General features: G+C 54.5%; 2 protein-coding genes across 3 annotated transcripts in view; both read left to right on the forward strand.

Moving 5' to 3' along the window:
- RPTOR (regulatory associated protein of MTOR complex 1) overlaps positions 1-4,984 on the forward strand; it is a 118,566-nt gene extending 113,582 nt beyond the window's left edge. For both annotated transcript variants that reach the window (XM_042832910.1, XM_042832911.1), the window contains 3 exons: positions 1,048-1,164; positions 1,637-1,766; positions 2,726-4,984. In XM_042832910.1, the coding sequence (XP_042688844.1) occupies positions 1,048-1,164; positions 1,637-1,766; positions 2,726-2,794 (316 nt within the window). In that variant the 3' untranslated portion in view covers positions 2,795-4,984. The remainder of the gene's footprint in view (positions 1-1,047; positions 1,165-1,636; positions 1,767-2,725) is intronic.
- Positions 4,985-5,727: 743 nt separating this feature from the next.
- CHMP6 (charged multivesicular body protein 6) lies at positions 5,728-11,572 on the forward strand. Its single transcript, XM_042833141.1, has 8 exons — positions 5,728-5,820; positions 5,915-6,024; positions 6,559-6,646; positions 7,186-7,272; positions 7,383-7,448; positions 7,722-7,802; positions 8,501-8,555; positions 9,275-11,572. Exons 1-8 carry the CDS (start codon positions 5,758-5,760, stop codon positions 9,325-9,327), a joined length of 603 nt encoding a protein of 200 aa, XP_042689075.1. The 5' UTR covers positions 5,728-5,757; the 3' UTR covers positions 9,328-11,572.
- Positions 11,573-13,471: the final 1,899 nt, after the last annotated feature.

A 13,471-nucleotide genomic window follows, 5' to 3' on the forward strand; every position in this document is an offset into this window, starting at 1 on the left:
GTGACAGCTGGAGTTGCAGCTTCTTAGGCTGGTATAAGTAATCCTGTATAGCAGCTTTTCATCGGTATTAGATATTCTGGAGGTAAGAAAACAGGAGGCAATAGACTTCTTCATGTTTTTTCAGTTGTTCTGATCTCTGTCATGTGATTCACAGTTGCACACAGTCACCAGGGGCTTCAGAGGGGAAAAAAAAGCACTTCAGAAATTGTGGTGTCAGAAGCCTTGGATGTGCTGCCAGGAGAGTAAGGTCAGATGAGGTGACACTGCCTTCAGTTTCCGAGAGAGATCTCTGTGCCTGTCCCTTAGTCTGTCCTAAGGAGCACAGAGGAGCAGATGAGCCTCCACAAAATCTTCAGCCCTCTGTTCCAGGGCTGTTAGGAGATGCGTCCACTTGTAACAGATGGAATTCTGCTCGGTTATTTTAGAGACATCACTTAACAAGAAATCCTTTGTGTTGGAAAAGTGCTCGATTCACCAAGCACGGCGTCTTGTCGCTGCTGCTATTGCTTTCCCCAACTTCTCCTCCCTCATAAAGCCACAGATGGGGCTGTCACAGCCCGGGTGTGAAGCAGTGTTTGTTACGTGGGGTCTATAGGGCGCTCTGGGCAGTGGGGATGTGCTCCTGTGTGCAGACATTTGGTGTAATGGATTGTACCAGCAGATCCCATCTGGTTACAGTTTTCTAATCCAATTTTCTACCGTGAAAAGGAGGAGGAATTTGGTTCTGACGTGTAGCTTAGTGCATTGGAGACGACATAACAGTAAAGGCACTTGTACTCGAGGCTGGGCTGTAAGTGATAAAAGTACTAACGGATCGCTCCCGAGGGCAGAGCAGAGCTGTTTGCACAGCACTTAGTGCTTTGTGGATGGTACCAAACATCAACGACATCAGTGGAAATTCAGCTGCATTGGCAGAGGAGGCAGTGGTGCACGTGTCTCTCTGCTAACCTTCTGCTGGAGGTGGTCGGCTTGCAGGCAGGCTGTGCTTGAGGGCTGCAGGACCCGGCCTGGGTACGGCCTGACGTTGTGAACCTCCTGTGTTGGCAGTGTGAATGGAGACGTGCGCTTCTTCGACCCCCGGATGCCAGAGTCCATGAAGGTCCTCCAGATAGTCAAAGGGCTCACAGCCCTCGACATTCATCCACAAGCCAATCTCTTTGCATGGTAAGTTCTTGTTTTGCCTCTTGCATCCCCGGAGTGAAAAGAGAGGATTTGTCTGTGCAACCTCACCCGTGGGTTAACTGGTTCTAACCTCACCACAAAAAATGCAGCTTTGTTCCCAGTTATTTTCTGCCTTCCACGCAGCAGCAAAACCAGAGCGGTGCTGTAGGGTCTCACGTTCCTATGGATGTGTGGGCACAGAGCAAGGACCCACTCTACAGCACATGTAAGCACAGCTCTCCATGTTTCCTGTCCCAATCCCACAGTGTAGCAGGTAACTGTGGTTCGAGCCTTTCTGCACATCTCTCTCCTGAGGTTGCCATGGTACAGTTAATGTTGGTCTCACTGCTTGTAAGAGCTGCTTGCACACCAACCTGATGAGCAGCTCAGCCTCAGCTGAAAAAGGGGCTGGAGGAAAAATATCAGTGTTACCACACTGCTGTCAATAACACCATCCTCTCTGTGTTCCTTTCAGTGGCTCAATGAATCAATTCACTGCAATCTACAATGGAAACGGTGAGCTGATCAACAATATCAAATACTACGATGGTTTTATGGGACAAAGAGTTGGAGCCATCAGCTGCCTGGCTTTCCATCCTCACTGGGTCTGTATTCTCTTCTTGGATTTTGGAATTTGCATTTCTCACTTTTTGACATTTGACATTAGTAGAGGGAAAAGCAGAGAGACCCCCCAGCACGGAGCAGGACCGTCCCTGTTTTCTGAATGTCTTTGAGCCCCTCTGCCCAGATCCTCTTCCAGTCAGTTCCACATGAGTGTGCAAAGGTCCCAGCAGTGCTGCTGCTTTATGACCCCCAGAGCAGAGCAGCACACAGCTTCGAGCTGCTGAGCCCTTTTGACCCGTGGCTCAGCTTGCTGTGCTGTCGCCATCACTCTGGGTCTGCAGCCTTGTGTGGCTCCCTGGTTCTCACCACAGAAATCCTCCATGGTGCTTTTGCCTGGAGCTGCCTGCAGAGGGACAGTCTCTCACTTCCAAGCACTCTGTGCTTATTTATTCCATGCCTCCTCTGTTGCAGACAGCAGGTTTGCCCGGGTGTCTCTGGGGCTGCTTTTACACTGTCACTTATGTAAGGCTGTAGGAAGACCGAATGCTGTGCAGCAAAGCAATTGGAGATCTACAGAAGCTAAAGGCACACGTAGGCTGTCCTGCAGCTGGAGGCTGGGGGAGAAGTGGCTGAATGTTTGTGTTGCTCTTTGAATCAGCAAACTCACAAAACCCTCTCCAGCCCAGGTGTCCTTAGCAGGGTTATTCCTGGCCCTCTCCCAGCAGGGATTGTTAATTTTCAGCCCAGGCGACCGTTCCTACCGAGCAGATTTGCAGCCATTTAGAGAAAATTATGTTACAGGTTGGCAACTAATAGCCACCATCATTTTCTTCTGTGGCTGGAATGGGCGCATAACTCTCTGGGACAACATAGGTGCTGGCAGAAATGTCGTCAGAGCTGCGTTCAGAGCTTTCCAGCATCTGGGCATTAGTGCTGGAAATGTCACCCGTTACCACGCACCAGCTGTACCCATTTATCCCCCCTTTTGCCCTTTCCACAGCCTCACCTGGCAGTCGGGAGCAATGACTACTACATCTCGGTGTACTCGGTGGAGAAGCGGATCAGATAACGGCCGGTGGCAGCGCAGTCCCAGCAGGCGGCGCCTGCCTCCCCCGCGGTGTACATAGCGAGATCATCGACTTGAATGTTTCGTGTTGGCTGCTGCTGCAACCCGTAACTTGAACGTTTTGGTTCTGACTTAGCTACTGATGATTTGGGCGAGGGGAAGAGAGAGACAATCTCCTACTATTGTTATTATTATTATTATTTTTTTCATCTGTATCCTCTCAAAGCTGCAGAAAAAGGAATATTTTATTTTTGTTTCCGGTGGTTGGCTGCTCTGTTAGAAACACAGCTCCTGAGCTTCGGATGAGGCAGCGCCCTCGAAGAAGGTTCTTTCTTTTGATCTTTGCTTCCTCGTTTTGCTGGAGCGTCGTTCAGAACTCATGTCAGGACTCGCTGCAGCTCTGTGAGTCCCAGCTCATAGAGGGACCCCTCCGGTGCCACCGCCCTGTGCCCAACAGCCAGCCCTGGGCTGCCTGCCTGCAGAGCTGCATGGCTCCTGCACTGCCCACGGTGGGCAGGGGATGCAGGGTAAAATCTTTGTTATGTGACCCTTGTTCTCATGTGGTTTCCCTTCCCCTGGAAGAGGCAGAAGACCACACGACAGAGAAGGAAGGCAGAGATCCTGAGGAATGGAGCTTGGGGAGAAGACAGGAGCAGGGCAGGATGCCACCGCACTGTAAGGTTGCACATCCAGGACAAGAGGGAAGAAAGCATGGCCATCCCTATCATCCCAGCCCATCTGGAGCATGTCACCATGTAACCACTTTCCACCCGAGCACACGGTGCAGGCTGGGGTATCTCAGTCACAGTTCTGCAGTCGTTGTCCTTTTGCCCACAGTGAACTCTGCAAACACACTTGCAGAACTTCTGCCCAGCAGAGCTGAGAGGAGCCGAGCTCAAACCACAGCTTTCCTCTCGCTCCATGTGCTAAAATTCAGCGAGGTGTTGGACATTTGCACCTTGGAAGCTGCTTGTATGCAGTACAGACATGGTGTGTGTGTGGCTGTGGCTTGTCTGTGCTCCTGCAGAACAGGGTGCAGAACCACACGTCTGAGCACAGAGGAATCACTAAAGAGAGGGAGGACAGCAAGTCTTCCTGCTTGGAGCAAGCAGCTTTGTCCCAGCTCCCCAGGGAACAGGCAGCTCTGTTATCTGCACCTTCTGTAATGAATGTTTCTATCCCTTAAAGCCCGGAATGTGTCTGGAGATCAGCGTGGGGAAGAGAGATGCAAAGCCAAAAGGCAGATTTCTTTCAAGTGCTGCTGAGGTGCAATTTCCCTGGCCAAGAACCGGACTTGCACCGTGCAAAAGTCACTGTGGCCACTGAGGTTGACTTCCTAAACCCCAAGTCCCCAGGTTCCCTTCGTGGGTCTGCAGGCTCCCAGCACGCTGCCAGAGATGAGGCGGACGGTGATGGAGAGGAGAGAAACGTTCCCTTATGTGTAAATGGCAGCTTCCCCTCTGCCACGGCTCTGACCCAGCACTGCTCCCTGCACCCCTGATAACGTCGTTCCCTGTGTTTGCAGGCAGCTGGGTCATGGAATCTGCCCCGTGGCTCTGCCAGGCTTGCAGGGAAGCTGCCTACAAAATGCTGCATGCACCTCTGGATGCTCCTTGTGCTGAGCTTCCTTGAACTGCGTGGGCAGAGCGGTGCTGAGGGCTCAGTGCTGACCCCACAAAGGGCCCTCCGCAGGTCCTCAAAGCTCAAAGGCTTTAAACTAAAGGAGAAACTACCTAAAAGTCTACTTCTGAGTTACCAGACGTTACTGATGATCTAACAGAGCTGTGCCTCCCGCGCCGGGGGCTCTGCGTAACCGATTAACACACACAGCTTGAAAGCAAACAATAGACTTTTTAACTTCTATCAGTGTATTTGTCAAAGGAGTGAGAACTGCCTGGCACGAGGGCATGGTGGCCACCAGGAGGTGGGTTTGTGGCTACCTGGCCTGGTGTAGCTTCCATCCGAGCACGGTGTGTGTTGGGGGCTGCGTGCTCACAGCTGTGATGCAGAGATTCAATCATGGGGTTTAACCGAGGGTCTGGAGAGCATCCTACCTAAAAGTTCACTTATCTCTATTTATTTTACAAAAATTTAAAATATATATATATATTAAAAAAAAAAAAAAATACAAACAATAAAACCAACACACAATTGTAATGTGAGAGTCAATTACAGACAAATAAATGGTTAATAAAAAATAAATGCAGAAATGGTGATGGGCTGGGGATCGTTTCGTGGGACAGGGAGTTGGGGGGGGAAGTGGGGAGAGCAGAAACAGCGTGGGAACATGGAGTGCTGCAGCCGTGGGGCTCCTTCCTTGCATTCCCCATCCCCTGTACTCATTTCCTATATGCCCCACCCCCACTAAACCCATCCTGACCACCCCTTCTCCCCCAATCTGCTATCCACCATCCCCTAAGCTCCCCCTCCCTTATATCCTCTTTCTCCCATCCTCTCATCTCTTATGCCCCCTTTCCCTGTAGCTGCCACGCTCTGTGTCCCACCATCCTTTATAGCCTCCATCCCCTATAGATCCCCACTATCCCCTGTAAATCCTCTCATCCCTTATAGATCCCCTCCCCCCCCCCCGTGGGCCCCCTCTACTCCGTATAGATGCCCCCATCTCTATGGTTCCCCCCATTCCCTATAGGTCCCCTCTACTCCGTATAGATGCCCCCATCTTTATGGTTCCCCCCATTTCCTATAGGTTCCCTCTACTCCCTATAGATGCCCCCATCTCTATGGTTCCCCTCCATCCCCCACTGGTCCCCGCTATCCCCATAGTCACCGCCTCCCGCTCCCGTCCGCGCCTCACTGGCGCCCTCTGGCGGTCTCCCCGTCGCACTGCACGGCGCTCTCCCTTTCGCTCCGCGCTGTGCCGTTTCGGGCCCTACGCGGCCGCCGTCGCGGGGCGGGGCGGTGCGGCCGGGGCCGCCCGGGGCCGGGGCAGGAGCGGCGGAGGGGCGATGGGGAACCTGTTCGGACGGAAGCGGCGCAGCCGCGTCACGGAGCAGGACAAGGCCGTGCTGGTGAGAGCGGGGCCGGGGCCGCAGCGGTACCGCGGTGGGGGCTGCCGCCGCCCAAAGCCGGTCCGGCCCTGAGCCCGACCCCATCTCTCCTCAGCAATTGAAGCAGCAGCGGGATAAACTGCGGCAGTACCAGAAACGGATCAGCCTGGGCCTGGAGCGGGAGCGGGAGCTCGCCCGGCAGCTGCTGAAGGATGGCAAGAAGGAGTAAGGGGCGGCGGGGCCGGGCGGCTGCGGGCGGGAGGGAACGGAGCTGCGCCGGGTCTGACGGGGCCGAGCGGAGGGGAGGGGATGGGACGGGACAGATCTGACCTGACCGGACCTGCCCTGCCTCCCCCTCTGCTGATGCAGCCCAAGGACCGCTGGCCTTTGTGCCCCCAGCACACACAGCTGCCCCACATCCCGCATCTCACCATCACAACCCCCCCCTCCTTCACAGCACTTCTCTCAGTCCGTTCTCCTCCCGGCCGTTTTGCTCCCCCCCTCTCCCCCAGCTGCAGCATCCCGCACTTGGCTGTGTTAAACCTCATTTGGTTCACGTGGGCACAACTTTTAAGCCAGTCTGGGTTCCTCTGGCTGCTGTCCCTTCCTTCCATTGTATCAAATGCAGCGCTCGGCTTGGCGTCGTCCACAGACTGCTGAGAGTAGTGCTGAGAGTAGGCTTGATCCCTTCATCTGTCTCATTGATAACAGCGTTCAGCACTGGCCCTTCTGTGCTGATCTGCTGCTCTTTCCCCTCAGAAAAGCTATGCTCTTGTTGAAGAAGAAGCGTTACCAGGAGCAGCTGCTGGATAAGACAGACAACCAGATCAGCAACCTGGAGCGGATGGTGAGCGAGCACCGGGTGCTTCATGCGTGGGGCAGAACCAGGAGGGGCTGCTTCGGGGTGTGCAGGACTGCACCCCAGGTCCCAGCAGGGCTGTGATCCTGCCCAAAGCATCTGAAACTGTGCTGGTGCTGTGACACCTCTGTAAACAATCAAGTGGGAGCGTGTTGTGAGTCTGCACTGCAGGCTGCGGGTGAAAGGCGTGTTCTGTAAGTTAATAGAACCTTAGTCACAGTGTGGGCAGCTGCAGTAGAAACTTTGTCCAGCTTGTCTCGGAACTTTGGTGTAGAAATGGATGTGTTTGCTCTGGCATGGCCTGGGGAGCTACAGCCTAAGCTTAGATTTGAGAAGGAGACAAAAGCCTACTGCATCTGGTTTTGCAGTTACATGTGTCAAAGGAAGAGTTTTTGTATACGTTGTACTGCTGATACGATTTAAGCCTCCGTTGGGGCTCTTGACTGTCTTCACCTTTCAGTTTCTCCTGGGAGTCTGTGGCAGGGCTGTGACAGCTGTGACACTTCCCCCTGTCCCTCCTGTTTCAGGTCCAGGATATCGAGTTCACCCAGATCGAAATGAAGGTCATTGAGGGCCTGAAAATAGGCAACGAGTGTCTGAACAAAATGCACCAGGTACGTGTGGCCAGGTTGGCCGAGCGCAGCGTTGCCTTGAACTCAACAGGATCCTTGGATGTCTCCCTTCAGGCCTCACTCATGCGTGGATTTTTGGCTCTTTTCCTCAGGTTATGTCAATAGAAGAAGTGGAAAGAATAATAGGTGAAACCCAGGATGCTGTGGAGTACCAGAGGGTACGTATGGTGTGTGTGAGTAGCTGTGAGCAGAGGCAGGCTGCCACGTGTTTCTGTGGGGCACTGTGTGCCCAGCCTCGTTCAAGAGGCAGTCAGACTGGAACTTGAACTCTCTCTTGATTGCCTGCAGAAAAATTAGGTTTGTTGGTTTTCTGAGTAGCCCTTCGTGCCGTGCATCCATTGGTTTGGTGCATTGCTGGATCCTGCTGTAAGGCACAGAGCTGCTGCTGTGCACTGTTCTGACTGGAATGTGCCTTTTCCTCACTTGTGTAGCAAATAGATGAGATACTGGCTGGGAGCCTGACTGAGGAAGATGAAGATGCCATTCTAGAGGAATTAAACACTATCACTCAGGTAGGACTAACTTGATGTGATTACTTTCAGTGCGTGTTTTCGGGAAGCTGTTGGCAAAGGAGGAATAATCTTATTACCACTTGTGTTAGCTTGTTCTGCCACAGATCTCAGTTGCACCTGTTTGTGCCTAATTCCTGAGTCATGAGAGATCAAGCTAATTGGTTCACACACAGCAATCACTTGAAAATGGGATGATTTAAGGGCTGTGTTGTATTTGCTACAATCAGCTGATTTCTGTTCTTACTGGGTGGCTGTTCTGCTTTACTAAATGAAGATCTTGAAAGCCCTGGATCGTGCTCAGATGAACAGGAATCAGTGTATATTACCACTCTCTGTGATGCCTTTGGCTCCCCCAAACACTGCCCTGGTTTGGCTTCACTGCAGAAACATGCAGCCAGTGGGAAGTGAGGTGCAGAAGATCTGCAGCTAACATTTACTGGAGGAGATTTGTAGCTAACAGGGAGTCCTGCTGATTTAAATGCAAAAGTATCAAGCCCTGCTCTCATTCACTGAGCAGTGCTCAAACCCATGAGCCTTCCTGCAGGTCTGGGGGCAGGTATCCATTTCTGCATGAAGTCCCTTCTGTCACTCCTGTGTTCCCAAGCAATCTTTGCACATCACTGTGGTGCAAAGGTCTGTGATCACCGCGTGGAGCAGCGCAGGCTGGGTGCCACGTCTGCTCTGTGTTGTTCTTGCAGGAACAGTTGGAGCTTCCAGACGTTCCTTCTGAGCCGCTGCCGGAGGAGCCCCCAGGTAATGCTGTCTGCTCCGTGTGCTCTGCAGCTTTGGCTCCACGTACATCTCTGCTCTGTGCAACGCTTTGAGCCCTCCTGTTTGCTGTAAACGTCCCAGCAGACATGAAGGGGCGTAGGCTGTGTGGTGAAAGCTGGCACAGGCTTCCCTCCGTGGCTCTGACAAACCCTGTATTGCTGAACCTTTACCTTGAGGGGACCCGGTGCCCCTGCGTGGTGTCTGTGTGGGAGAAATCTGGGACAGGGAGGACAGGGCTTGTTTGGTTCCAGCACTTGTTTACTAAACACGGATCAAATGTCATCTCTGTGTTGACAGCAGGATGGCCGATCAAAATACGAGCTGCCCTCGCAGCAGGCAGCTGATGGAGCCCATGTAGACTCATATTGTCAGAAGGTGGGGAAGGGGGCAATGCTGCTGTGCCCCAGCTCTCTGAGAAATGGCTTCTTGATCTGGGTGTGTGTTGGGCAGGAGGCCAGCTGGAATGGTGTCAGGTGCACTCAGAAAGTGTTTTAATTCTTGAAGTGCTGCTGGAAAGAGAGGCATACTGGATAGGTAAAATTGTTTGTAATGCATGTTTGTGAGTTCAGTGGCTTTCCAGGCACTGTGCAAGCATTTGTTGCTCTGCTGGGAAGTGGAACACGAGTCCTGGTCCATCTGCAGCAGGTGGCTCTGCACGTTACTTCTGTTCTCACTGTAACAAGTTTCTTTTTCCTCCGCAGAAGCAACACCCATCAAGAACAGGCCAAAACCAGAGCTGGTGGCAGCATCTTAACTCCCGTTTCTGGGGATCCCCCCCATAACTTTCACCCAGGACGGTTTGCCTGGTGACAAAGCAATTGCCTGGGAACAAGCAATGCCTCGGCAGCATCCCAGCTGTGCTGGGCAGATTGTGGAGCAGGATTCCCTGTGCAGGGCGGGGATCCTCAGCCCATCGATTATTGCTCTTGTATCAAGATTATTTTCTAGTGCTTTCTTTTTTTGTAACTTAAATTCTCAACTCACTCAGCTGCGCTGTCTTGGGATTAAATAACAACTCTAAAACTTCCAAAGCCAAACACTTTCTCTCTAGGTTTGATTTCAGCTGTAAATCTGCCTTTGCTCTGTCCGGTCCCCAGCCTGCCCTCCCTTTGGGGTGCTTCTGTCTGATGCAGCTGTCCCAGGGCTGCTGTGAGCCCTTCTCTGTCTGCGCTGCTCTCAGCCCCTCTGCTTTTCCTCCCCTGCTTCTGGATGCAGGTAGCTGCTCTGTGGGTTGGGTTCTGCCAGCTGTGCGTAAAGCCAGGGTGTTCCTTTGGGCAAGGCACAGTGTTTGCTTGCCTTTGCCTGCAGCAGCACTCATTGAGAGGGGAAAACCTCCGGTGTGAGGTGAGGAGCTGGGCTGTCCCTGGGCAATGAGTCAGAGGCGGTCATTAAGGATTCCCACTCAGCTGCTCCTCCTCTCCTGATCCGCAGCACTGAGTGCAGAGTTGAGCCTGCAGAAATCTGCTGAGCCTCTGAAAACCGCAGCAAGGAGCCTGCCTGCGTTGGGAGCCACAGGTCAGCCTGTGTGGCCCTGCTCCATCAGTCTGCATTCGCCTTTGCAGTGCTCAGGCGGGCTGAGATAACTCTGCTTCCAGCTGTCAGCTTCCATATTTCGTGGCAGGGCAGCGGAAAAAGAGAGGTTGGGCTGGGATGGGTGAGTTCTGCAGTGATGTGAAGCGTGCAGCTCCTCGAGCCAGCACACACAGGGATGCTGGCATGGCCAGGGTGCTGCCTGGGCAGCCAGGGCGTGCAGGTGGAGCTGTGCATGGAAACCAGCAGAGCTGCCCGCTTGCAGGTGCTCATAGGAATCCACGGATCTGTATTTATCACACTCCTGAAGCCACAACCCTTAACCCTTGTTTCTGAGACAGAGCAGAAGGACCCAGAGGGCCCTCTGAGACTTTCAATGACTGCTTTTGGGGATACGCGGCCTGGTGCTAGATAATGGGGAGCAATCCCAGAGGCTGTGCTGGTGAGTCAGCAGTGACTGCGCTTTGTATTTCCTAAGTCATGCTTTCTGTTCCACCTTCATGTGTGATGTCCCACAGCCCGGTGTGGGCATTACGTCCTGCTGCCGGGGCGGGATGTGGGGCGTGAGTGGCAGAGGCAGCCTGCGCTCTGCAGCCGCCCTATTTTCGGTTCCTCGGCTCTCTCTGTTAATTAATGTTGCATAACAAAGCCGCTGGCTGGCAGGCAGCAGAGCCGCGTTTACAAAGCGGCGTGGCTTTTGCAAACAAACGGCTTTCTGAATTGAAAGGACAGGTTGAACGCGATCGCTGCGCCCGTGCCAAGCGCCGATGGGTGCTGGGAGCCGCCCCGCAGCTGCAGTGGCGCAGGGCTGTCTCCTGGGTTACGCTCTGTGATGGTTTTTCTTTCTGCAAGGCTGTTGCTTCCCTCTGTTACATCCTGGGTGGTTGCAGTGCTCACTTTTTCCACCAGAGAGAGCCTCGTCTTCGCACTGCTCTCATCAGCGTTGTTGTTCCTTCCGTCTCCTTTACTCCGTTGCTAGCCTGGTGTCTGCGCCTTTAGTTTGGCCCTATTTAATTTGTAACTCCTAGGGGTGGATGCTGGGCTCCTCCAATACGGTCCTTAAGGGACCTCTCCTGGGGCACGGCTCTTGCTGCCAGCGCTCTGAGCAGACTCTGTTCTGCAGGGTGGGCACACTTTGCCCCCCCCCCAATCCCCCCAGGTCCTGGCAGCAGGGGAGCCCCCAGCAGACCCTCCCCAAGGCCGCAGAGATGCTGGGCTGAGTGCTGAGCCCATGTCTGTGTGCTGCTGTGGTCAGGACTGCGGTGCAGGGGGGGTTAATGCGGCTCCCAGCTTTGGGAAAGGCCACGCTCTGACCTCCCCACAGGAAAGTTGCAAGCAGATTGCCAGCAGCTTCCTCTCCTAATCCCTGTACCAAACAGATTGTACCGTGTCTCCTTGGGAGGAAGCGCCAGGAGTGCTGTGTGACCTCTGTGGTGTGCTGTAACAATAAACAGCTTCTAATGGTTTCACCGATTCCTCTTCCAGCCTCTTGTTTTCACGGTAAATGTTTTCAATGGGCTGGAGTTGCCTTCTCCTTCTTCTCCTTCTCACCCCTGTGCTCCTGGGAGGCACCTGGGCAGGAGGTCTGAGAGGTGGCTCCATGTGAAGGAAAGGAGCAACGCTGTGAGTTGGGCACCCTGGGAGCACCGTGCTGCCAGGTAACAGCAGGACCAGTGCCCTGCCATGGGTGGTGGGTTCTGGAGCTGTGTCTGGGAGAGAAGCTGCATGTTGTGCTCTTGCTGCAGCGGTAGCACTCCTCCAGCATGCACCATGAGCAGGGCCTGTTGCTGGCATCACGTCCTCACTCTATCTGCAAGGCACAGTCCGTGCCCAATCCTGTCCTGGTGGTGGTGGTGGACGTGGGGGTGCTGATGCTGCCATGCCCTGCATTGTGCAAGCAGAGTCGCCTTCATGGACTCAACTTCCCCATTGCCCACAAGGCAGCAGAGCATCAGCCTCACCCATAAGCTCAGGCTCGGCTTCCTTTCCCTGCAGCGCAGCCATAGATGCTCTGGAAGCAGCCTGGGAGTTATTTGGGGCTGAGCCCCTTCTGGTGCAGCCGAGCTGTGTGCATCCACGGAGCCGCAGCAGTTTCTATGCCAACGCGGCTGCAGAGCTGTGCTGGGGTTGGTGCTGCACCCCCTCGTTCAAACAGCTCCTGAAGCGTGCGTGGAACTGAGGGTGAGGGGCGCAGCCCGGTGGCTGGAGAGGTGCAGCGCTCCCCTGGCCGCTCGGCGGTGAAAGCACCCGAAGGCAGTTCAACTGTGGGGGAAAAAAAGCCCAACAGAATCCGTGCCGTTCCCTCATCGGAGCAGCAGTGGGAACAAAGCGGGTTTGTTATGGGGCTGTGTGAGAACGTGACCTCTGCAGCTCCGGGAGCTGCCTGTGAGCTCCGTGCAGAGCCGGGGCCGGGTGCTGCTGCTGGGGGACACGCAGCCTCGGGTCACCACTCCTTCCACACCAACGCTGCCCCACACAGTGAGGAATGAGGTTCCTCGGGTGGTGCACGCCCTGTACCTTTGTGTGCCATCAGCGGGGCCGCTCCTTGTCCCCGGCCGTGGGGCGGAGGCTGGGCTGTGCCCAAGGTTGCACCGAGTCACAGGGAGCAAGTGGAGGCTGATCCCGGGGCTGTGAGGGCTGCTGGTGTTGAGGAGCCGTGCAGGTGGGAAGGCAGCCCCCCAGCCTGGTGACCCCCAGCCTGGTGACCCCCAACCCGCGCTCCAGCAACGTGATGCCAAATCCCATCGCGCCCGTTGTGCAAATCGCATGAACTATGCCTGTTATTCAGAAGTATCCCCAAGAGATCTCCTTAGCGGGCTGTAATGCAGCATTACTCATGGATCCGGGAGCTGAGGCCGACCCGGAGCCAGCAGAGCCATGCCTGCCCAGTGGCATGGTGGGGCCAAGCAGGGGAGGCCCAGCCCCACACCCCCTGCAGCCCCAACTCCAAAGAGCAGGAGCTGCAGTGGCGCATCACCGCATCCCGGTCCTCCAGGTCTTGGCCAGCTGACCTTTTTGGGCTGCCCCCTGCTCCCCTGCTGTTACCATCGGCTGCTTGACCCCGGCTCGACCTCACCCGGCCGAGTTCCCCCTGCAGACCCTGCCCTGCAATGCAATGCTGACCTACTTTGGGGGTTGGAGGAGCGCTGCTCAGCCGAGTGCTGCACAGGGGCCCCAAAGTGCTGTCACTGCCAGTTTGGGCTCTGCGCTGGATTTCGGTGCCACAGCTTCCACCTAATAAAATAAGAGCCGGAATTGTTCATCCTTTGCTAATCCTCAATAAATGGCTTTACTTGATTTGCTGTTTGTGCTTTGGGGGATTTAGCAGGCTGAGAGTTGCTGACACACGCAGGGAATCTCCAGTTTTT

Source organism: Centrocercus urophasianus, unplaced genomic scaffold, assembly GCF_019232065.1.
Source record: "Centrocercus urophasianus isolate 14NV4802_14NV808 unplaced genomic scaffold, USGS_Curo_1.0 seq_40, whole genome shotgun sequence".
Lineage (NCBI taxonomy): Eukaryota > Metazoa > Chordata > Aves > Galliformes > Phasianidae > Centrocercus > Centrocercus urophasianus.

What these genes read in the sequence shown, in the direction of transcription:
- CHMP6 (XM_042833141.1), top strand. Translation starts at nt 5,758, where the DNA reads ATGGGGAACCTGTTCGGACGGAAGCGGCGCAGCCGCGTCACGGAGCAG. An exon ending in AGCAGGACAAGGCCGTGCTG is followed by an intron (nt 5,821 to 5,914) that starts GTGAGAGCGGGG and finishes ATCTCTCCTCAG; the next exon opens with CAATTGAAGCAGCAGCGGGA. An exon ending in GTCTGAACAAAATGCACCAG is followed by an intron (nt 7,273 to 7,382) that starts GTACGTGTGGCC and finishes TCTTTTCCTCAG; the next exon opens with GTTATGTCAATAGAAGAAGT.